At 36.5% G+C, this 25065-nt stretch overlaps 1 protein-coding gene across 4 annotated transcripts; it reads right to left on the bottom strand.

Annotated features, from left to right (window-relative positions):
* Positions 1 to 306: 306 nt before the first annotated feature.
* On the bottom strand, positions 307 to 18111 carry LOC121424848 (proton-coupled amino acid transporter 1-like). 4 transcript variants are annotated; one of them, XM_041620661.1, is made up of 9 exons: positions 17993 to 18108; positions 15157 to 15287; positions 14535 to 14649; positions 12788 to 13388; positions 11471 to 11565; positions 10677 to 10956; positions 9237 to 9439; positions 5702 to 5807; positions 307 to 4675 (listed from the first exon to the last, which is right to left on the bottom strand). In XM_041620661.1, exons 2-9 carry the CDS (start codon positions 15213 to 15215, stop codon positions 4494 to 4496), a joined length of 1641 nt encoding a protein of 546 aa, XP_041476595.1. In that variant the 5' UTR covers positions 15216 to 15287; positions 17993 to 18108; the 3' UTR covers positions 307 to 4493. The 4 variants fall into 4 exon arrangements, with proteins under 4 accessions (XP_041476595.1, XP_041476594.1, XP_041476597.1 ...); XM_041620660.1 differs by having other exon boundaries at positions 15157 to 15268; XM_041620663.1 differs by lacking the exon at positions 14535 to 14649 and having other exon boundaries at positions 17993 to 18111.
* Positions 18112 to 25065: the final 6954 nt, after the last annotated feature.

Genomic DNA, 25065 nt, shown 5'->3' with positions numbered 1-25065 from the left:
TAAAATCAGTAAAGAATTAGTCCACAAATAGTACAGAGGTAGTGAACATTGTTCATATGGTAAATGACTTATGTCATATAACCTTCAGGACTTGCGTCTACATTTGCACAAGCTAAATTAATTGTTCATCCATGTAAATGTAATTAATTCCACCAATACACCTATACAAACCCCATACACTGCATTACATAAAAAACGGTAACCTAGCATTTCAAAATAAACATTATCACGTACAGTACATGTATTAGAATTTTCCTTTGCTATAATACATGTATGATTGCACCTTGATATAAAAGCATAGTTTTCTATCTCACTTTACTCATCTATAAGTTGACATTAAACTAAGAGGTAAAGAGAGTGCACTATAGAGTGTACAAAGATTATCAAAAGCTACTTTTCCTTAGCAGAAAAAATGCAGATTTCAATGCCCCTTCTACATGTATGAGCACTGCACATACACTCAGTGCAGGCATGAGAGTACAGACAAATCAAAGGTCATAATATTCTTTCAATAAATCTTTTTCTCAATGACCGTCCGGAATGAAATTAGAAATTTCACATTCTTTTTCTTCTGAAAATACATGTTTTTTTACAAACTGACAAGATAACAGTAATAACAATGCAGTCTGATATCACTTACGGTAAATTATTACCCCACTCAGCCGATTCAATAATTCTTGCCCGCATAGAATCATGCACATACCACACTCCCTGATGAGTAGTCCAATATCTATTATCACATCAACATATTGTACAGAAATGCCTGACCCGTAAAAAACTGGATGCACTCTTTGTATTGCAGACATGTGAAAATAAAAATGGCCTTTTCATGTATTTGAATATATATCCAATTATCAGGTTATCATACTTTCTCTAATAAATGCACATGTACATGTAGGCATTCTAAAACGAAAGCATGTATTTCCACAAATTATTAGAGAGTGCCAGATATCACATATGAGACGAAAGACATACCAGAGATGATTAGATAGGCACCCCACCCACAACAAAAATAAACAAAGATATCCCTGTGAAATTTGGATCTTAAATTTTGAAAACTACCAAAAGGAAAAAAAAATGTTTAAAAAAAAGTTATTATGGAGCAACATAAAGCCAAATTTCAACATATATTGTTTTTTTACTCCATCATTATGCTACCTCAGAGATGGGGATATGCAAAATGTTCATTTTTGTCAGAGCGTAATGTGACAAAACCCTGAATCGCTATGCCAAAATATCACAAAACCATTCATTGCAATGTCCAAACAATAAATAGTAAAGATTGAAATACGTCCAATACTAGTTTTGCTCTGGGGTTTGCTCTTGATAAATAATTTGTTGATTAGTTGCTACATTCACTGGTGGCAGAAGCCAAAAAATTTAGGGGGGGGGGGTCCATCTGAAATTTTGTGATGGACACAGGTAAAAAATTTGACCACCAAAAAAAAAAAATAAACTCAATTTTAGGGGGACCTGTCCCCCCGTCCCATCCCCCCCTCCCGCTTCCGCCACCTATGGCTACATTCCTCGCACTTGCATGCAAATTACCACTGACAATATTGTCATCATGAAAAGTTTTTTTATAAGGCAGGAATGGTCAGATGAAGGCCTATTTGTTACTCTTTAATATTTTAGCACCAGGTTATACATGTATACTTGTAAAAGCAAAAGTGCCTAAGATGCGCCCCCCCCAAAAAAAAAAAAACCAACATTTTCAAGTGTATCAGGCGTTGGAAGGACCCTTTCCGCATAGTTTTCTTTCATTACTTTTGGCAAGTATAGTAACAACAATAATCAATATATTCATGTAATTATATCCATAGCAATGCCATTGCCATAACTGACAATAATAATGATAATGAAACTGAGTGATGATAAGGACAAATTGTTGAAAAGGAAATGAAAAGAAATCACATTTACATTGCAGCAAAACTCGAAAAAATAAGTTACATATAAGTCAAGAGAAACACATTATTGCAATATAACATTTACATTAATTTGTGCATTGATATCATAATCCAAGATATAAAAATACTTTAATCTTAAGCAGGAAGCCTCTAGATTCCATATATTATAATTACATACTGTGCAGAGAAACTCCATTAAGTCAATTTGGTATAAAAAATAGATATCAAAACTATAAATGCAATATTTTATTTATGTCGTACACATAATAGAACACTTCCTCACACAAATGATCAAGTAGAGGAAAGGATATGTATAAATAATAAAAGAGACAAAGAGTACTTCTTTGCCAGATAATTCATTAAGTTCCAACAAAATACAAAACTTAACAATGACTAGACATTGCAATATCCCTGAAGATGTGGGGTTGCATCAAAAATTTGGAATATACATTGGAATAAAGTTTTTGTTGGAACTTCATGCGATGTTTCGATGATCGAAACTATTTATTTGTTGCAGATACCATAATGTGTTCATAGGTAAAAATCGGTTGCGGCCTATAATTTCAGCTTCGAAACATGTCACAAAACATCGAGCAATACGTTTCAACCGAGTGCTTGAAATTTCTCCAAAGTAGCAGATTCCGTCTAGGATGAAGCTTGGTCAACTAGTATTATGTAAAGCAAAGTTCACAGTTCCAGCCAAAGAAATTGAATATGATTTGATGATTCATTCAGGTTTAGCATTTATTTAAGATATTTCAATTCAAAGTGTGATATGATTCAGACAAATATAGATATTCAGATTGCAATGACTGTGTATTAAAGAGACATGGTCTAATTTCCGGTTCAATTTGTTTGTTCTCTTTATACATATTGAATTATGCCAAATTACGCTACGGTATGCTATGCTACAGTGTATGCTCATTGAGATTATATCTCTTGAACTGCATTGAACGCTACATCATTGGTCGTTTTATTAAACGTCAAAAAATCAACGCCTTAATGCAATTTTGTGCAGAATCTTCTTTTTGTCCCCAACAATCCATGAATTATCTTGCAAAGATGTACTTTGTTGTCTCTTTTGTTTCTTCATCTATATCCAAAACACAGAATTACTTATTGTCATATATATATATTGAGAACAAGAGAGAATAGGCATCCTACTTTACTGTCTGTCATCATTATAGTCTATATTTACAGACCGCTTCTGACAAAGTCTAAATAACGACAAGCTAAGAATATTCCCGCGTCATCCTTTAAAGTTGACCCTCATCTCAATATATTAATATACATGTACATGTTTATATACATTTATATGCATGTACACATGTATATACATGTACATGCACATATACATGTATATATACAATTTTGGTAGCCATACATAATTAAAAGTCCAATCCATCCCTATAACATGTTGATTTTAATATTTAAAAAAGAAAATGAACAATCAAACAAGCATTGCACTGAAAATTCCTCAAAATCCTACATGATTATGTTATTGTAATGTTCTGTTCATTTTCACAAATCCCTCTTCCTTGGTCTGTTCAAATCAGCCAATTGTCACACAAACAATATTCATTTTGTATTGTATACTATGAAATAGTTTACCCCTCATATAATAAACATGTGTAATCCATTAATGTATCTTTAATAAACTTCTGAAGAAAAAAAAATGAGTTAGGTTATCATTCGTCTTTTTAGGGGGAGTAATTAAGAACTTGAAATACAATAGGTCTGTTATGCCAGATTTAATTTATTTGATTTTTTGTGTTATGCTTGTTTCCTTTTTTTAATATATTCAACATCTTAATATTTCGGTAAACTTAGCTTGTGTTTATGCATTTGTAAGGTTGCTTTAGTTTGATTTGGAATGTTTCTTTGATTTCTAGGAAATTTTAGATTTTTTTCTTAATAAATGCCTTTCAAACATCACTTAGAAAAAAAATGTAATCATTTTTTAGTTACATAAGATTTATGACCAAGAGCAAAAAGTAACTAAGATTAGAAATGGAACAAAGATTACATACATTGACAATAACATGATCATAATGTGATATGAAAAATTGAAAGACTTGAGTAATGGTCTTGCCAAAATTTCATTCCAATATGTCACACTAAATATCTTGTCCCATCAAAAATTGAGCTAATATGATGCCAAAAATTCTTTCCAGGGTGAAGTACATGAAGAGTACATGGCAAACTGCTTTAAACATTCCATTCCTGGCATGTGGAGCATTGTGGCCCAGTGGATAAGTCTTCCTGGCCTGGCTGATGTTCTGTAGCTTCCCGTACTAACAATAATTATGCGTAGAATTTCTAGCGGACCAATTGTCGCCGGGGCAAATATGGAACCAAGTTATCTTCATTAAAGAAGTAAAAAAGAGCACAGTAAACATAGGAAAAATACAATGTTAACAAGATTTTTTGACATGTTTGGCCTCCCATACTTTAGCACAGAGTGAGACCATGGCCAAAATTACAACCGACTCCTGAATATGGGCCATATACTTTGGCCTTTAGACTTTGGCCTTTACCCTTTATGACCAGAGAATGAATAGTGCGGGACACACCCTGTAAGAGACATCAACCCTCGTGGTCAATGATGCTAACGATCGACACATACACGCCTGCTACTCCTCCGGCCACACCGATCACGATTAAGAAGATATTCTTGATCCAGACAACAGGGTTCAGCTGTTTACCTCTAAGTACCAGGTGTATCGTGCAGGGTAGGATGAAGCCTAGGATCGTACTTCCGATGGCACCTGTCGAATCAGACATATTAAAATCAATAATAAGTTTTAGAAATACCGCAATCCAACAGTTCATGGTCACTTGGTATCCTAAATCGATTTATTTTTTTTTGTCTGCAGTATACAAAAATACATGGAATTCACAGAACTTTCAATGAAAACCAATATTGTCAGATACCCAAAATGTAATTATGAAAAATACAGTAAAAAAACAAAATAAAAGCCAATGGCCCATATCCTAAAGTCAGGTTTAACTTAAACCATGGTTTTACTCTGTGCTAAAAGTAAAATTTTGGGAAGCCAAACATTTCAAAATTTTGTTTACATTGAAATGGTTCACATGTTTACTGCGCTCTTTACTAATTATCCTTCCCAGGCAGTTAATGTTTTGGGAGTCGAATGAGCCGATACAGTGAACCTCTACTGTTATAGATTTATGTAACAACTGGCTTTCCATACATGTAGTTAAACTACAACTTAAAAAGTTAAAACCAGAGTTAAAATTAAACCTGACATCAGAATATGGGCTAATGACATTTTAACTGCATATCAGTGGGAGTTCTGCCAATAAAACCTCTTCAAATTGTTTAGCATGGGCTCGCCAACAGTTGTTCTGATTAACCAAACAATCCTCTATGATTTTCATTATTCATTGCTTCATATGTTAAACATGCATGTATATCACCAAAAAACTTGAACTTCAGAAAACTGAAAATTGGGGGCTCAACCCCATAGGTAAGCATTGGTCAGTATGAAAATGCATCACTGACATATAAAATATATCAATATGTTCATACAGTATGTTAGTAGCTAGTATTCACCTAAGGCAATCCCATCCCCCTTCCCTGTAAGTCCCTCAAAACTTGTCATAAAAACTACAATAACAATACAAGTCCTCAAAAATTTTCCCAAATTTTCTCACTTATTTCTGTTATATCTTTTGTATCTTTTTTTTTAAATAACTTATTCATCGCACCTCACTATAAATAAAGGCACAGGTGTAATTCAAACAAGAGAACTGTTGTCAAAACAACTTACCGGTGAAGGCACTAAAATAAGCAATACTGTTCTTCAGAGTGAGCGCTACCCCAGCTTGAAAGACGACAATCAGAACCCTCAAAGTGTTTCTCTTCCAAGTTGCAACCTGTGTTTGAGAAAAGAAGGAAAACCATTCAAACGATTTATAACAAGTTGAGATGAAAATTTGAGAATGAAATAGAGAAAGTGGAAGAGAGAGAGAGAGGGGTGGGGTGAGAGGAAGGGGGCAGACGGGCAGGGAGGGGAGGGGGAAAGGGGAAGAGAGGGTGGAGTGAAAGATAGAGAGGGAGGTTAAGCAGAAGTGACCGAGTACATGTGATTTCTGTTGGTGTTGGGGTTGTAAATATACTTTCTTTTTGGGGGGGGGTGGGGGTATAAGGGAAAATGTGCTCAAAAATAAAATGACTATGCTAGTGATATCCAATACATGTACAGTCAAACCTGTGTTCGTGGCCACCTTTCTATAGGAACTACCTGTCTATAGCGACCACCTAATACCGATTCCCACAAAGGCAGAATGTGCATAATATGGGTCTGTCTATATAGCAATCACCCATACATAAAGGTCACATAATTATGTTTTATTACTTTTGATAATCACCATAGATACAAGGTCATGGGGTCAACTTATTATAGCATTGGACTCATGATTATGAGGGTTTGAGATTGAATTCCATCTTGGCAAATTATCTCCACTTTCATAAAAAAAAAATGGGCCAAGAGTAATTCCTGTCATCGATAAAGTCAGCCATTATTACTGATGTTATATTTAAGAAGAATTGTAAAAGCAATTACATTCATCTATTAGTCATTTCATCTTTAAGGATAGCCAAGAATGATAAAGAACATTCCAGAATGTCTTTGTAAAAGCTTTTTGTTATGCAGGCCTTGCCTATTTAAAGGCCAAGTAGTTCTATTGTTATTTGTGAATAGAGACTACCAAACAATAGAATTAGCTATGTGTTGATTTCACTGAGGTCATTCAAGAGTCTTCTGGAATTTGACTGCTCCTGAAAGAAGAATGTTCTTTTAAAAGACAATACTAGAACCTTCCATAATAATGAATACTATACAGTGCGTCCCAGAAAAAACGAAACCGAGATTTAGCGATCATTTATCATTACTTAATCATAAATAAAATAGACAAATGACCTACCAATTTAAAGCTTAGAATCTCCTCTTTCTTCTGATATTACTTAGATTATTTCTCATTCACGCATGAGTGAGCAAAAACAATTTTAAAAAAGGATACCAAAAACTCATTTGGCGGGGGGTATCTGGGTTTCAAAAAGAAAACCACATTTTTTAAAAGTTCAATATCTGCTCTTTAATTTGATACCTAAATACCAAAAAATGGTCAAGAAATAGCAAAGTTCTGGTCATTTGAAATAAGGCTTGAATTTCAATAATTTCATAAAATGAAGACTTTCTCCAGGCTGGCTTTCAAACTCACTCGACACTCTGTTTTGTTGACGATCAGCCATGCATTAAATCTTTTGTTCACCATGCGAAAGCTTCTGTGAGAAACCGGTAAAAACACGTTTATTTCATGAAATTATGGAAATACAAGCCTTATTTCAAATGACCAGAACTTTTTTATTTCTTGACCATTTTCTGTAATTTAGGCATCAAATTAAAGAGCAGATATTGAACTTTTCAGAAATGTGGTTTTCTTTTTGAAACCCAGATACCCCCCGCCAAATGAGTTTTTGGTATCCTTTCTTCAAATTGTTTTTGCTCACTCATGCATGAATAAGAAATAATCTAAGTAATATCAGATGAAAGAGGAGATTCTCAGTTTTAAATTGGTAGGTCATTTGTCTATTCTATTTATGATTAAGTTATGATAAATGATCGCTAAATCTCGGTTTCGTTTATTCTGGGACGCACTGTATAGAAGCCTCTAGAATAGTGAATTTTAGAATGATCTAGAATAGTTGTAATTAGTATATAAAGCTGGCAGATTCTTCAAGGACACCATCACATCACATCATACCAGATCACTTCACCAGATAAGATCAGAGCTAAGAGTTTCACGCCAGACTTTATGTCAGAGTTTATTTCCACCTGGAATATTTATCTCCTGTGGAATTATTTGCCCGCCATCAATGAACTGTTTGCAGTTATTTTGAGAGAAGAATTCTCAGTTCTCATCAAAATCATCAACCTGTTTTAATGAACACTCTTCAACCCATAGATTGCTGAAATTGACTGTTAATCATCGTCAACATTGTCTTCACGGACATTTCAACTCGTTACAGTGACTCTTGTTATTCATCGTGCTTCAACATCAGTTTCATCACCGCCATCATTGTGAATTTTCGCCAGCCAACTGGGATTTTATCATTTGGACCATAAATTTGGAATAACACCAGAACTGATTTCAAGAGACGTATGACTATTATTATTTATGATTTGTTTGTGTAACCTTAATTATTTCCTGTAATAAAAAAGAGGAAATTAAACTTTAATTTTACTTGTTATTTGTTGCAGTATCGTAACACTGATTAACTTAGAAGTATATTTTTTTTCCAAAGTAATTGGTTACACCGGCTTGGTGTTTGCAGTGTAAAGCTGTAGAGTTCCTACAGTTGTTATAACAGTACAGATAATAACAGCTGATAACCTGGTGGGTGTTTCATAAAGCTGTTCGTAAGTTAAGAGCGACTTTAAGAACGACTGGTGATCCTTTCTTGTGGTAAATGGTCTATTGAATAGGCGATGGTTTAGCGCTTAAGAAGGGTTCACCAGTCGTTCTTAAAGTCGCTCTTAACTTACGAACAGCTTTATGAAACGGCCCCCGGCAACATTTATATATAGCACTTAATACAAATATTTCTAAGTGCTGCATACTATTGCCCCGGCTTTAGGATGCTCGAGCATTCAAGGAATTTCTTCCTCCTGTGTGCCCATTTACTACACCTGGGTGGAAAGTGGCAAATTTAAATAAATAACTTGCCAAAAGATGCGAGTGCTGCCGTTGGATTTGAACCCCAGACTTATCCACTCAACCACAACACCTCAATAGGTATGCTGGATGAGCAAGCACCAATAACACGATATCCAAATGGCCTCGTGAAAATACAGTTAGCAAATAGAGAAAAAATATAAAAATTAAGAATTTTCATGCAAGCATTGAGAGAATTCATTACATTCCATTCCCTGTTACTTCATCCTTTTTACTCACACTCTTCAGGTCCATGACCCTGAAAATGTGGAGCGTTGTGGCTCAGTTGATAAGTCTTCTGACTTTGAAACAGAGGGTCATGGGTTCGAATCCCAGCCATGGCGTAATTTCATTCAGCAAGAAATTTATCCACATTGTGCTGCACTCGACCCAGGTGAGGTGAATGGGTACCCGGCAGGATTAATTCCTTGAATGCATGAGCACTGAAAGGCAGCTCGAGCTAAAGCCGGGATAATAATAATAATAACAACGTGCCTCGGAATAGAACATTTCTAGATAGATGGCGCTATATAAATGCCTATTATCATCATTATTAAAATGAAGGAAATCACAACAGTAAACACTTACGGAGTCGGGTATGGTAACAGTGACGACGCACTGGCGGAATGTCTGCATCATCTGCCTGGTTTCTTCATCTTCGCTGGGTTGTAAAAGCTGGGTTTTCTCATCGGTGCTCTCACAAAGGTCTTCTCTGTCATTATCAGACTTGTTAATTGAATCCTCCACTCCATCCTCCACCATCCTCTGCTTGGATGGTCCTAGACATTGCCCTGTGCAAAACAGTCAATGGTACCGTTATCCTCATCATTCATCACTTAGTTACAGGGAAAATAAGGTTCACATTTGTGACCGCCCCCCCAAAAAAAAATAAATAAATAAACTAAATAAATAAAAATAACAATAAGTCACCCTAAATGAATTTTCAGATTTCTAATGAGTTTGATAAAGAACATCCTAAAGGCCTGGTCCCACTGGCTGACGGACACAAATTGTATTCATAACGGATACAGTAGACAAGCAAAATTTCGGGGTGACTCCATCCGTTTTCATCCGCTCCAGACAATGGACAAAATGGGCGAACGATGAAATCACAGTGGACGGATGCTCGATGGATATAGAGCGCATGAAACACGTATGCAAAGAGTACACAACGTTTTCCAACGGATGATTCCGTAAATTCAGTGGGACCAACTCTTAAGAAGGATGATTCCGTAAATTCAGTGGGACCAACTCTTAAGGTTTAAATGAGATATAACTTGTCAAATTGAGAAATAATAATTCACACTACACTGTAAGAAATGAAGAGCTAATTTAGCACTTACGGTGCTTGTATAGTGACTGCACTACAAGTGCTGATTTTCTAAAAAAATGAAGTGCTAATTTAGCACTTACGGTGCTTTTATAGTGACTGCACTATGAGTGCTGATTTTCTAGTTTAAATTTGGTCTAGGAAATCAGCACTCATAGTGCAGTCACTATACAAGCATCGTAAGTGCTAAATTAGCACTTCATTTTTTACAGTGTAGTAATTTATTCCTAGCAACAAATGCCAAAATTAAGATATTCAAATGACACAAAATGTTTTGAATACCCACATTCCGTGCAACAGTTTATTCTGTGTCACCTTGTAATGAAAGAATATGAAACAATAGCTGCCCAAGAGACTACATTTAAAATAGTTATACTACAAAAAATCTATAATATTGTATTGTATTTCACATTTTTACCCTCTCTAATATATTTTTTGTATTCAGTATATTAAACTTACTATACACTGTAAGATGGGTATTCAAACAGAGAGCAGGGGAGCATTTCACCAACATTTTTATCCGACAAGTTGTCAAATCTGACAACGTGCCTCGAGTTTGATTGGCTGAGCACTGTTCCTATGGTTACTGTCGGATATAACAGGACCTGTCGGATAAAACGTCTGACAAATCCTGTCATGAAGTGTTCCCAACTTACAAGTACATTACAACACGATTGCATCTCTTCTCCCAAACTCACCGGGTGCAAATATCAACTGCTCCATGATCTCAACAATGGGAAAAACCTGAAGTGGGTAGGTGAAGACGATCGCTATGACCAGGGTGACGTTGACGGCGATCGTCAACGGATCCTGGAGAGGGAGGCTCCATATGATCATCTGTTCGACGTCTTTGCCGTAGTAGAGGTATCCCATGATGCCGATGGAAGCCATGAGGAGGGTGAAGAAGGTGACATTGATGTGCAGGAGGAGAGGGTAGAGGTGACGGTTGCCCTCCATGCTCGATTCAATCGGAATAATCTAAATTTGTAACAAGAATGACAATCTGGTTATTTAAAGCTAGATACATATGCAGTATATAAAACACTGACATGCATCTAAAGGTAAATCTAGTGCACTTACAGATTATTACATCAAGGGACTATCAGACAATTCTTTTTCTTATTTGGTAACTAGGTGTGCACTTGCTTGTTTGTTTGTTTTCAATTCATGAAAATTAAACACTTACAATTAATGATATTAGTTTTTGTTTTGACAAAACAGAAAATTTTAAAATGCCCTCTACATCAACTTTTGTGCAAGCTAGATGCTCGCACAAAATATACACAAAAATAGAAATTGAAACCGTGATCTTATTCACAGTGACTGTATCAGATTGTATCGGATATCAGATCAGACATGGCAACCATATTTATTGCTTGAAAAATTTAACACTTCAACATTTTTCGTGATCAGCGACAAAAGGTCAATCGTGGAGTTCGTAACAATTGCACGAAAGTGTGAGCGAGGTATAATCAAGGTCTTTAATACTCACTGTTCCGATGCCCTCATATGAAGCCGTCACCTGCCCGAAGAACACAGGAAATTGTTTCCAGTTCACGTTCACAATAGTTGAATTTATCTCAAAATCTGTGAAAACAAAATAAAAGAAATAATAAATTGTTGCCAGTTCACATTCACGATAGTTGAAAAATCGGTGAAAAGTAATATAGAGAATTTTTTGCCAGTTCATGTTCACAAAAGTTTAATTTACCTAAAAATCTATGAAAATAAATGTACACATACTGTAGTGCAGCATTATGCTTCAAGGAAAAGTTCACCCCCAACAAAAAGTTGATTTGAATAAAAAGAGAAAAATCCAACAAGCATAACACTGAAAATTTCATCAAAATCGGATGTAAAATAAAAAAAGTTATGACATTTTCAAGCTTCGCTTAATTTCACAAAACAGCTATATGCACATCCTGGCTGGTAAGCAAATAAGGAGACTATGATGTCATTCACTCACTGTTTCTTTTTTTTTTAATTTTATTGAAATATGAAAAATTCTGATTTTCTCCTCATTGTCAAGTGATACAATGATTATTCCTCCCTGAACATGAAGAATTAGCATTGATTAATACTATATGGTTCAGTCAAGTTGGTCCTTATTGTCAAATCTATAAAAAATGAAATATCGTATAATTCAAACAATAAAAAACAAAAGAAATAGTGAGTGATGGACATCATCAACTGAGTCACCTAGTTGTGCATATATCACCGTTTTGTGTAAAATAAGCAAAATTTTAGATGTCATAACTTTTAAAATGCATTAATGTGTGTACAGCACGATGGTATCAATTAAGATTTGCATGTATGAAACACTACATGCATGAAGTACAATATTCACGGTTAAGTAGTTTACAGTACACGATGCGTAAAATTATTGTTTTCAGTCCTTTTTATAAGGACTACTCATTCTGAAAAAGGACTCCACTTCCTAACCTACACGTTCTTGCCTTTCCATTTCACTTCTACGACACTATCCACTTTAATTTCAGTCCTTCAAGGACTTGCACAGAGCTGCCAACCTGAATATGATCATTTCAGTATTATAAAAGCTGAAAATCAGTATTTTGGTGAGATCAGTATCTTCAAAGAAATGCCATATTACAACACATAAAACTAGAATTTGAGACATCAGTATTTTGCATGAAACCATCGTTATTCTTCTAATTTTCAGTACTAAATACGGAAAATCTGTACTACTTGGCAGCTCTGCTTATACAGTGTACAGTAAACCAATTCTGCAATTGTTGATACCACCATGGAAACCTTCTAATATCAACACTGATGTTGCAGCTAAACTCACCCCTGAGAATGTAATACATGACAACGACGTAAGCTATGAGAACAGACCCGTTAGCGATGATACTGCTCGAACCAAGCTGCCTAATCTTCCTCAAAAGAGCAAACACAATGAAAATTGGGAATGGTATAAGCATCAGCAGCTGATAGGGCGGGGCCGACGAATGTGCATTGTTCATAACATGAGTCCAGTTCGCAGTCTGTGTCGTGCTCTCCATCAGTGCGTCTGCATTTGATAGTGATTGCGGTGGCGTTCGAGGGTGGATGGTCGATGCGGGTACGACGGTGCTATTCGTGACGGGGAACATCCTCTGAATGGTGTTGCCGATGAAGATAAAGTAGTTGATGCAGAAGCCAAGCTGGGTGACGAGCAGACTGATATTGGTGACCCAGGTACCCCATCTTCCCAGCGTGAGTCTCGAGATGTCCCCGTATGACAAGGACTTCTCGATGCTCTGGACCAGCTTCCTGTGTGTGTGGGAAGACTCCGGATGGAGGTTGAACTTCCTGACAATGTCTTCGATGGCATACCTCTTGCACTTGACAATGAGGTAACAGCAGTGGACTGTAGCAGTTGCAATAAGCACTAGACCAGCAATGCCAAGCTACATAAAGGATTTTTAAAGATAAAGTCAGGCCTTAGATATCATTTAGGGAAAGGTCAGTTTTTGAGAGGGAATATATCTATATGACAAAATCTAAAGGGCACATCAGTATTAAAGGCTATTATGAAAAAGGACATTTAAGGACAATACAGGGTAAGGCCATGAATTGAGTACAATTGCCACGTAGCCCATCGGCCATAATTTTACAAGACATTGTAGAGGGAACACTTGGTTTTATAGGGCAATTCCATAATTATGTAATCCCTTTCTCAGTTTATAGAGGAACCACCTGATCCATGGATTATACCATGAGTGCATACAAATGCATGGTACCTTGCTGAAATGTAGTATAAAAATTGTGACCAGGCACCACACAAAAAGTTTCATTATGTGATCAAAATTGTTTTGGTATGAGAATGGTTAAATTTTAGCTTCCTACATTTTCTAAAAGACCATACTTTTTTTAATGCACTGAAAGAAAATATTGAATACTAATCAAACCCCAAAAGCTATTTACTTTGTATTTACCCATATTTTGTCTGTGGAGATTACGTTGCAATTTGTTCTTCCTGAAATCCAAAATATTACCCTTACTTTGAACTTAGATAGATTAAAGCGAGCTGTCATTGCATTGATTTTTGTCCTAACAAAGAACGGGATGTGCTTTATTCTTATTACTTGCAATTTGAGGAGGTAATTTAATGGCTTGTTGATGAAAGCTTTATTGATTTCTAATCCTACTTTTGTAGCATTCACACAATAGTTGGTGGCTATTTTGCTTCAATGGACTGGTCAACTATAATCCCTTATTTAAATCTCAAAAGCAACATTCTTCAGGTTGCATTCTTCCCTTAAATTCCCTAACTTAACTTAAATTCCCCTAACTGAATCCTATATCATTCTAAAGCATAGAATATCCTCGTTTAATAGTTATAATAGCTGGATTTATAAACCACTTTTTGCCTTAGGATACAAAGCACAGGGCTAAGCTTGAGCTACCAGTTTTTGGCGGCGCTTAGTTCATTCAAGGAATGGATCTTAAACTGAAATTCAATACTGGTACCTTTTAACAGCCTGGGTTTCTTGTGCCTGGTCACATAAAGATCATTAAAAACAGAAAAAAACATACAAAATGTAGAAACTTACATACAGACCACTCATGCTAAGAGCAAAAGAGATTGACAAGAAGTTGGTACCAATGAATGCCTTGAATATATTGGCATTATCCAGAAAGAGTTGTCCACATTTTGAAGTAAATGACCTGGGCATGTGGAAAAAAATCAGTCAATATTGGCCTTTGCTTATACTGTTTCATAAAGGGCCAACACGCATGAATAATGGCAACTTTGCTACCATATTAACTACCATGTCGATAGGGTTCAGCAGACAATAAAAAATAGTCACCATAATCAAATTGAAATGCGTTTATCCCTCACATCTGAAGGTTATGTGCTCTCCTATTACATCAGATATCAGTTAAAGGTTTCGGGCAGTGCAGTAATGATATCAAAAGGAAAAGTGGTATACAACTGATTAAAGACAATCTTGTTCTGGATTTGTACCCACAACTTCAAATATTCTTCCTGACATGTATATAAAAAGAAAAGTTCATAATTGATTTCAAATTTAATAATTAATATTGCACTCTTTTCTGAATCAATTTTGCTCAAGAAATATTTGGAAACAATAGGCAGGATATTTATAAATCTTTATGAGTAGATGTAGTATGCTTTTCAAATTTCAAAGGATTTATTTTAAAGACACTTACCTGCCAGTTCGAGTGGTACTCCTGTCTTGCGGAAGAATAAGATAATCTTCTTGCGACATCTTGATCAATGGAATTAATTTCGGTCTTGAGAAGGGTCATTGGTTCCTTGCATCTGTGTCATAGAAAAGGATCTTAAGTAATTAAAAAACTACAATATTAAAAATATCCATCAATGTCCAATGAGAAATGTATGAAGCATGATTTGATCAACTTTTATTTCAATTGATAAATTGGTAACATTGCGAATTTTTTTTCTTTCTCCTTCTTCATGACTGCGTTTAAAAGATTATAAAAGTACATGTACATGTATTCCATGTAGAATTCAGAAACTATACCGTACTATTGGGATTAATTTATTCCTTTTCACGCACTGCAAGATCAGGCCAAGCTACCACCCTGCCTGTGGGGAATCTACAGGTAGGACTATGGTATGCCAATGTTGTACAGAGCACACACTTTTAAAAAAAATCATTAAAATATGACTTTTGTGACTAAAATTACTAATTTCCATACAGTTGCAATCTATTTTTCATTAGTAACTTGGGAGTAATTTTTGTATTCACCAGAGCGCTCAAAAACTTTAATTTGGGGCATATTTTTGTGTACGCCCTCTATTGGTGGAAAGTAATATGGCAAGAAAATTTTCATTTTTTGATCTCTATTTTTAAGGCAGTGTATACAGCCACACGCGTGTGTCTTTACCATCCAGCCACACGCGTGTGGTTATATCCAGAACACCTATCTGTGGATACCGCCACACGCCGCCAGTAATAACAGTAAAACACGTACCGCGGTATGTAGGTCTGACCGTCTATATCACGATCAAAATAACCTCATTTCTTCATTAAATTCTTACATTCTAAACCCCTTTGATTTCTTTAAATCGTTTCAATTTCATTCTCACCGTCTTCTTTCCTTGCTTTTCTTGTCATGTTACAAAAGGCCGCCTGTTAAATAGCAAATTTCCACACTTTTTCTACTTGTGTCGATTCTCTACTGAATCTAGGCTATGTGCGCGTACGTACGAAACCCAAACTGTATGTCTCGTCTACTATACTGCGCTGCGCTAACGCTGTATGGGTCTGCCACCGCGAAGCAGGAAGCCAGAATCGACACAAGTAGAAAAAGAGAATTTGCTGTTAAACAGACGACCGTTTGTAACAAGACAAGAAAAGCAAGGAGAGAAGACGGTGAGAATGAAATTGAAACGATCTAAGGATATCAAAGGGGTTTAGAATGTAAGAATTTAATGAAGAAATGAGGTTATTTTGATCGTGATATAGACGGTCAGACATACGTGTTTTACTGTTATTACTGGCGGCGTGTGGCGGTATCCACAGATATGTGTTCTGGATATAACCACACGCGTGTGGCTGGATGGTAAAGACACACGCGTGTGGCTGTATCAATGTCCAATGAGAAATGTATGAAGCATGATTTGATCAACTTTTATTTCAATTGATAAATTGGCAACATTGCGAAATTTTTTTCTTTCTCCTTCATGACTGCGTTTAAAAGATTATAAAAGTACATGTACATGTATTCCATGTAGAATTCAGAAACTATACCGTACTATTGGGATTAATTTATTCCTTTTCACGCACTGCAAGATCAGGCCAAGCTACCACCCTGCCTGTGGGGAATCTACAGGTAGGACTATGGTATGCCAATGTTGTACAGAGCACACACTTTTAAAAAAAATCATTAAAATATGACTTTTGTGACTAAAATTACTAATTTCCATACAGTTGCAATCTATTTTTCATTAGTAACTTGGGAGTAATTTTTGTATTCACCAGAGCGCTCAAAAACTTTAATTTGGGGCATATTTTTGTGTACGCCCTCTATTGGTGGAAAGTAATATGGCAAGAAAATTTTCATTTTTTGATCTCTATTTTTAATTAAGAAAAATATGATTTAAAGAATCAAATTTAAATAAGAGCCAAGTTGTATGAATAATAGGTGTAATCGTAATGGAAACTGTCAGTGTAAAAAAACAAGTATTTGCCCCAAAGAAAAAGAGAAAATTAGACAGCTTGCAGCCGTCTGTTTCGAGGAGTTTTTTAACATTTTTTTTTCAATATCTCCTCGCACACAGACGGCTCGCTATCGTGCACGCACCATTAGGGGACTTGCAATGCAAAATCCCCCCGGCGGGGCTCTTCAATTTTTGTCTTTAATGAATAAAAAAATTGACAATTATTGTGACCAAAATGCAAATTAATATTCCCTCTTGGCATTAATTGCCAAACAACAGAGAAAAATCAAGTTAAAAGGAACAAACACAGTGACTTACCTCGGCTGTCACGCAAATTCACTTCCCCGTTTTGTCCGATCTTAAGTACATAAACATATGGCCATTGAGTCCCCTGTACAGATCGCGCTAGAACTTCGGTCTCTGTATTTGGTGAGTGAAGCCAACGGAGTTCAGCTGAACAACCAACATAACAGAGACCGAAGCTTTTGGTCTAAGAGAAAATAAGCCAAACATTGCCACCCTCATTTTGCCACACATGGAGATATAACAGAGAACAAGGTTATACCATAACCTTACAGTTGCAATCTATTTTTCATTAGTAACTTGGGAATAATTTTTGTATTCACCAGAGTGAATACAACCTCGCCGGAGCTGCGCCGGCAAGCGAGCGGACCCGGTTGAAGAACACTAAATTTTATAACTCGTTCAGCTTCAGCTTCACTGACACACAACACTCAACAGGCTTTATTTTTTAATTATATTTTGCAAAATTTATGACAGTTAACATAAACTTTACATGTACACCAAAACCCAAAATGGGAATAATATACCATATCAGAATGCAGCTGTATTACTTACCAACGAGAAAGAGGAAACTAATCTATTCTCCTTTCACTTTTGTTGATGAGGGTCTCTGCCGATCAGCTGACTTTTTGAAGATATGGAACGCTCTTACAGAGTATAGAAGGCGTTGCGCGCGGTGATATCGTGCAGAAAAACAAAGAACACGAATATACACGGGGAATTGTCGGAGCCCGGTGGTTACCCAGCAGCATAGGCGGCGGAAGCGGTTGGGGAGGGGGAGGGTGACAGGCCCCCATCCCCCTAAAATTTCTTGTTGTTTTGCTTGTCATCTTTTCCCTCCTCCTTCCCTAAATTCATGTAGAACCCCCCCCCCAAAAAAAATATATATATAAATAAATAAATAAAATATACACGGGAATTGTCGGAGCCCGGTGGTTACCCAGCAGCATAGGCGGCGGAAGCGGTGGGGGGGGGGGCAGCCCCCCATCCCCCTAAAATTTCTTGTTGTTTTGCTTGTCATTTTTCGCTCCTCCTTCCCTAAATTCATGTAGAACCCCCCCCCAAAAAAAAAAATAATAAAAATTACTGGTGTCCATCCAAAAATTTGAGGTGGACCCCCCCCCCTATTTTTTGGCTTCCGCCGCCAATGCCCAGTAGTGTCATTTCTCGCATCGGCGGCGGAGGACACGCCCCTTTCTAAATTTCAGGAGGAGGGGTCGCCCCCCCCCCCCTTAAAAAGAAGAGAAAAAATGAAAGAAAGAAGCGGAAAAAAGGTGAAAGTCAATGGAAGAAAGAAAGAAAGAAACCAAGGAAGAGGAAAAAGATTACGTAAACTGAGCGAACATGCAGCCAACAAAGAAATTTAGGTCTATAGAAAAGTGAAAATAGCAGATTTTAAAACTCGTTCCCTATGCGATTTTGTTCAGAAAACTTGACAACCAACAAAAAAGTTTTTTTTTCGCACCAACATGGAGGATTAGGACAAATCTCTCCAGAATAATTAGAACCCAATTACAATAAACATCTTGGCATTGACTCTACACCCATGCTCCCAAGGATGAACAGGGATGTGTTAATTACCCTTCATGTTACAAGATTAGTAGTGAAAAGTATGCACAGTTAATAGATTGAGTCTGAAAAAATGCGCGCAAATTTCCACGCTCACTCTTTACGCTATCTCGCATTTCCTCATTTGCTCTTCTAAAACTCCCTAGCTGACAATTTTAATTCAATTTGGTTATTGCATTGAAGACTTTATTAAACAGTCCGGAGACTGGCACATACAAAGTTCACAGAATATAGAAAGTATATGAAATAAACAAATAAGAAATACCAAAATTATGAACAGTACGATTAAACATTGCAATTCAGGTTATATACATCGTCAGACGTCAGTGATGATTAAATATTATTGGTTGTTGCCTGGTCCTATATCTTTAAACCAAAAAAATGTTCTAACTGGACTAACTTGGTAATTTTATGATGTTGATTTCATATATATATATATATATATATATTACAAAATGCCCTCGGGAGATATCATATCACAATTCTGAAGCTGCCAGGGGCTTTGTTTCCTGGACCCCACCCGCCGTGGGCTTCGCGCTACAGAAATAAGAAAATATGTATAAAAAAGGAGAGAATAGGGCAAGATAAGAAGAAAAAGAAATGTAAATAAATAGGGGAGGGGGGATAATTGGAAAGTGAAAAAAATATCGAGTCATTACATAAAAATGAAATTTTCGCTTACACTTCGTGCATGCTCGCGTTCCCGGTTAAGTGAGATAATCTGCTCACTAGGATACCATCGACTGGACCTCTAGGAAGAACAGAGCCATTATATCAATGGCTCTGAATAGAGTGATCCATCCGTATATTTTTATGTGCATGTTTATATATTTATATTTAATATCATATCTTGTGCAATGTATTTTATTGTGATTTTTATACGGTAAATAAAACCAAACCAAACCAAACCAAGAGCTTTAAATATCCAATTTCAACAGTTGTTCAAAGCCAATATGCACAAATAATTTGCTTGCGATTCGACTTTCCATTGCATTCTGTTCATGCTTACAAAAAGTACTGAATAATAAAAAAAATCAGCTAGCACTACGCGCTGGCATTATTTGACAGTCAAATGTAATGAGATACTTATTCATTCATTCATTCATTCGTTTATTTCCATTTTCAACAATTACAGTTTCTTCTGTACATGTTGACATATATAAATAACAAAACATATTTCAAATATTCCTGTACAGAAAATTATATTCAAGATTATTACAAATCAGGTTGGAAATGGAAGAGGCTGCTAAAAAGCGGAGCTTGTAGAGTGCAGCCTCCTAATAAATATTATTATTCTCTTTATGTATACTGCAGAAACTGTGGTGTTAACCTGTGTACACAGATGGCCACAGCAGTTATTTTACACGGGTGTTAAATTGACGGTGTTAGTATAAACAATTAAAGGTGTTATACACAACACCTTTGGTTGTTGTATTTACACTCTTTGGTGTTATGTTCACTCTCTAGGGTGAAATTTTAACACCTCAGGGTGTGGTCCTCTATTAACACCCACTGGTGTCAGTTTTAACACCACCGTTTTTTTTTAGTGTATTACATCTACGCGCTCGCGTAAACTGTTTAGTTAAATGCCCATTCTACTCATGATGACCAAAAGTGCTTAGAATGTCAAAATTTTAGGTCAGAAATCAATATTTTTTCAGCTCGGGCTTCGCGCTTGTTTAAATAGATACCCATCCAGATGGTAACCAAATGTGTTTTAGAATATCGAATTTTGGTTCAGAATATCACAAAATTTCAGCTCTCGATACGCGCTCGATAGGGTTATTAAAAGTGCTTTGAATGTCTAGATTTTAGGTCAGAATATCAAAAATTTTCACATCAATTAATTGTTTAGATAGATACCCATCCTGTTCCTGGTCAACAAAGTGCTTTAATAGTGTTAGAATGTCAAAATTTAAGGTCAGAATCAATTGGTTTTTTAGCTCGGGCTTTTGGCTTGCATCAATTTTTTAAATATATACGTATCCCGTTTATATGGTAACCAAATGTGCTTTAGAATATCGAATTAGTTGGGCCAGAAAAAAAAATAATCAGCTCGGTGGCGCTACGCGATCGCATAAAATGTTTAGTTTAGATACCCATTTATGTTTAGGATTATCAAAAGTGCTTTGAATGTCTAGATTTTAGGTCAGAATGTCGAAAATTTTCACATCAATTGCTTAGATAATACCCATCCTGCATGTCAGGCGCGTACGCAGGATTTTTGAAAGGGGGGGGGGTTCGAGCTGATTTTTTTTTTTAATCTCCCGCCCAGTCTCTAAAAAGTGATGAGCGGGGGGGGGGGGAGAGGTGATGATTTTTTTTTCAGCGCTGCAAATAAGACAATAACATTTAAGTGGGGATGGGTATGTAACAGCGGTCATGACCCGCGAGCGAGCAGAAATATTCTCGTTTTTGCGTTGAAAACATAACATTTTTGTCAATAGTTTGTTGGCATCATAGTCGACATGTCCTTCGGATCGTAGCACTCATGATATGGCCAACCGCGTAGCCAGGATTTCATTTTGAAGGGGGCGGTAAAAGCACGCGAAGCGTGCCAACACTTACAGAGCCGCAAAGCGCGCTCCCTAGGGGGGTGGGTGCAGGGAGGGGGAGTTTCCCCCTCCCGCGCGAAGCGCGAAGCTTTTAGTGTTTCATAAATTGTCTCTAGTACCTCCAATTCGGTTGACTATATTGCGATTTTGAACCTTGTTTTCAAAAGTGATTGTAAACGCACAAAAGAGGTATACAATGGAGGAAATTAAAATGATAATAACTCCGCGTGAAGCGCGGAAGCTAAATTGATTTATCAATTTTTCTTGCCATAAAAAGGGTCCCATGAAAAGGGTATTCTGAAAGATATATTGAAACTTTCTTTGGAAAGATCAGATTTGATTACAAACAATTTAGCATCAGTGCATATTTTTAACTCGCAAAACAGAGGAGAAGATTGGTAGAGGAAGATATTCCTCCCCGCGATGAGCAATGAAACTCTGAAATTTCAAAGGGCGGACGTTTCATCAAATGTAGATATCTCTAATACCCAATCGTCTCTAATTCAATTGATTTTCTAAGCTTATTGAACTTCATTACAAGGAAAATAGTGCGCATAAAGTTGAAACTTCTGTGATTTATTGAAATTATCTATCTATATAATAAAGGATGATTAATTTTTTTGACTTATCCAGAAGCGCTTTATTTTGAATATAAAGAAACTTAAGTGTCATTCAAAATTTCAAACTGAGGGCGCAAAACAGGATAGGAGATGAATGTATACAGGGAAATGACATGAAGTTTAATACAATTTGATAAAAAAAAAATATTGTACTTTTTTATTTAATACGACACGAATTCCATACCTTCCTCTTTTTAAATTAGGAACCTGTTTGCCCCCAAATTATGGTTGTTTTATGAGCTGAAAAGCGGGAGAAGCTGACTTTATGGAGGTGACGGCAGAAACTGATATAAAGATTTTACCCGCTCGGAGCCGACCAGACCAGAAGTTGCGCGATCAATTGAAAAAAAAGATAACTTCATACATTTACTTCGGCCTAACCTTACTCAAATTCATGCCCTAATGTATACAATTTTAACTTTAACTGGCAAGAAGCACATAGCTGAGGTGGAAAAACAGGGTTAGAGAAAAGGTGGGGGAACAATGGAGAACTTCAATATTGTCATTTAACCGCGCGCAGCGCGGAAGCAAAATTCATATATGAATTTAAAGCAAGAAAAACACAAAACAACCTTTCTTCCCTTTCCTTCCTTCCCTTTTCCTTTTCTCCTCTCCTTTTTTCCTTTTTTTCTTTTTGGGGACGTTTTTTTGGCAACGCGCCTGGATATGGCCTTGATCAGAACACTAGAAACTTGAGAAATGTCATGAATAATTACGAGCGAGCGGAGCAAGCGAGCCGAAATGTTTGCGTTTTTCCGTCAAAACATACAATTCTTCTCAATAGCTTGTTGGTAATGATTACATATTAGTTGATGATACATGTCCTTCTGCTCGTAAGTCTCATGATATGGCCTTGATCAAGAGACTAGAAACTTAAGAAATTTCATAAATGATTACGAGCGAGCGGAGTGAGCGAGCCGAAATTTTCGCGTTTTCCCGTCAAAACATACATTTCTTGTCAATAGTTTGTTAGTAAATCAAGTATTAGTCGATGCTACATGTCCTTCTATTCGTAACACTCATAATACGGCCATGAACAGGAGACTAGATACTTATGGAATTTCATAAATTATTACGAGAGAGCGGAGCGAGCTAACCGACATTTTAGCGTTTTCCTTCATTTTGGTTTTCATATTGGTAAAACATATTTTGTAAGAAAACGTATGTCTTTGTCTTGGTTCACTTGTATTCATAAGTATACATCATGATAGTCATGTATGGCCTTGTTAAAGGCGATACCGTGATCATGTCGGCGACATGCGGAAATAAAAGATATAATAAAATGGAGCGAGCGAAGCGAGCGGAAATTTTTTCTGTGTTTTTCGTCGGAAACATGATATTCTGTTCATTATTGCTGTCATATACATTATTGGGTAGGGGAACTGTCCGTAACCAGACCTCCTTGACCAGACCGACCTCTGGGGAGACAAGCAAAAAAAAAAAAAAAAAAAAAAAAAGGAAACGAAAAGGGGGGGGGGGGGGTTTGAACCCCTGATCACAAAAGTACTCCTGGTCACAAAAGTACTTCAATAGAATGTCCAGTTTTGTTTTGGAATATCAACAATTTTCAGCTTGCGGTACACGGTCGCATAAAATGTTTAGAGTTAGATACCCATCCTGATTGATGACCCAAAGTGCTTAGAATGTCAAAATTTAAGGTCAGGTTATCAAAAAATTTCAGCTCGGTCTTCGCGCTCGCATAAAAAGGTTTATTTGAATACTTTACTATTCATCATTCACATTGGCGGCAGAAGCCCAAAAATTTAGGGGGTGACCACCTGAAATTTTGGGATGGACACAGGTAAAAAAATTGGACAAGCGCCCTAAAAAAAGGTCATCGACCTAAATTTTAGGGGGGACAACACACGTTTCAAGGGGGGTCCACGTGACTTTCGGGGGGACGCTGGAAATAAAATTGACAAGCAAAAAAAAAAAGGTTATCAAAAAAAATTTAGGGGGGGAGGACCGTCCCCCCACCTAAAATTTAGGGCTATATATATTATATAGTGTCGAAAATCTGTCTATCTGACGGTCAATCGGATTGGGTTCGCCCTAGCCATTAACCGTCTCTGTGGTCTAGTGGTTAAGGCACCGGCGTTCAAAGCTGGGGGCCCGGGTTCGATTCCCGGCAGAGACATTTTTTCGGCATCGCCAATTTTTCCAAAGGGTAAATAGCTCTGGGGAACCTTGATTTAAGCTACGCCTACCATTGTTCTCTTCATCCATTTCTTTACTATATATATATATATATATATATATATATATATATATATATATATATATATTGTGATGCTAAATGATGAGTAATTTTTGTCTCACCTGCGAAGCAAAGTGAGACTATAGGCGCCGCTTTTCCGACGGCGGCGGCGTCAACATCAAATCTTAACCTGAGGTTAAGTTTTTGAAATGACGTCATAACTTAGAAAGTATATGGACCTAGTTAATAAAACTTGGCCATAATGTCAATCAAGTATTACTGAACATCCTGTTAGAGTTTCATGTCACATGATTAAGGTCAAAGGTCATTTAGGGTCAATGAACTTAGACCATGTTGGAGGATTCAACATCGAAATCTTAACCTGAGGTTAAGTTTTTGAAATGTCATCATAACTTAAAAAATATATGGACCTAGTTAATGAAACTTAAACATAAGGTTAATCAAGTATCACTGAACATCCTACATGAGTTTCACGTCACATGACCAAGGTCAAAGGTCATTTAGGGTCAATGAACTTTGGCCGAATTGGGGATATCTGTTGAATAATTGAATTCCCATCATAACTTTGAAAGTTTATGGATCTGATTCATGAAACTTGGACATAATAGTAATCAAGCATCACTGAAAATTTTGTACAAGTTTCAGGTCTCATGCCCAAGGTCAAAG

The sequence above is a fragment of the Lytechinus variegatus genome, chromosome 12 (assembly GCF_018143015.1).
Source record: "Lytechinus variegatus isolate NC3 chromosome 12, Lvar_3.0, whole genome shotgun sequence".
NCBI classification, from domain to species: domain Eukaryota; kingdom Metazoa; phylum Echinodermata; class Echinoidea; order Temnopleuroida; family Toxopneustidae; genus Lytechinus; species Lytechinus variegatus.
The sequence above is the reverse complement of the archived record's forward strand: the minus strand, read 5'-3'. Positions and strand labels throughout refer to the sequence as shown.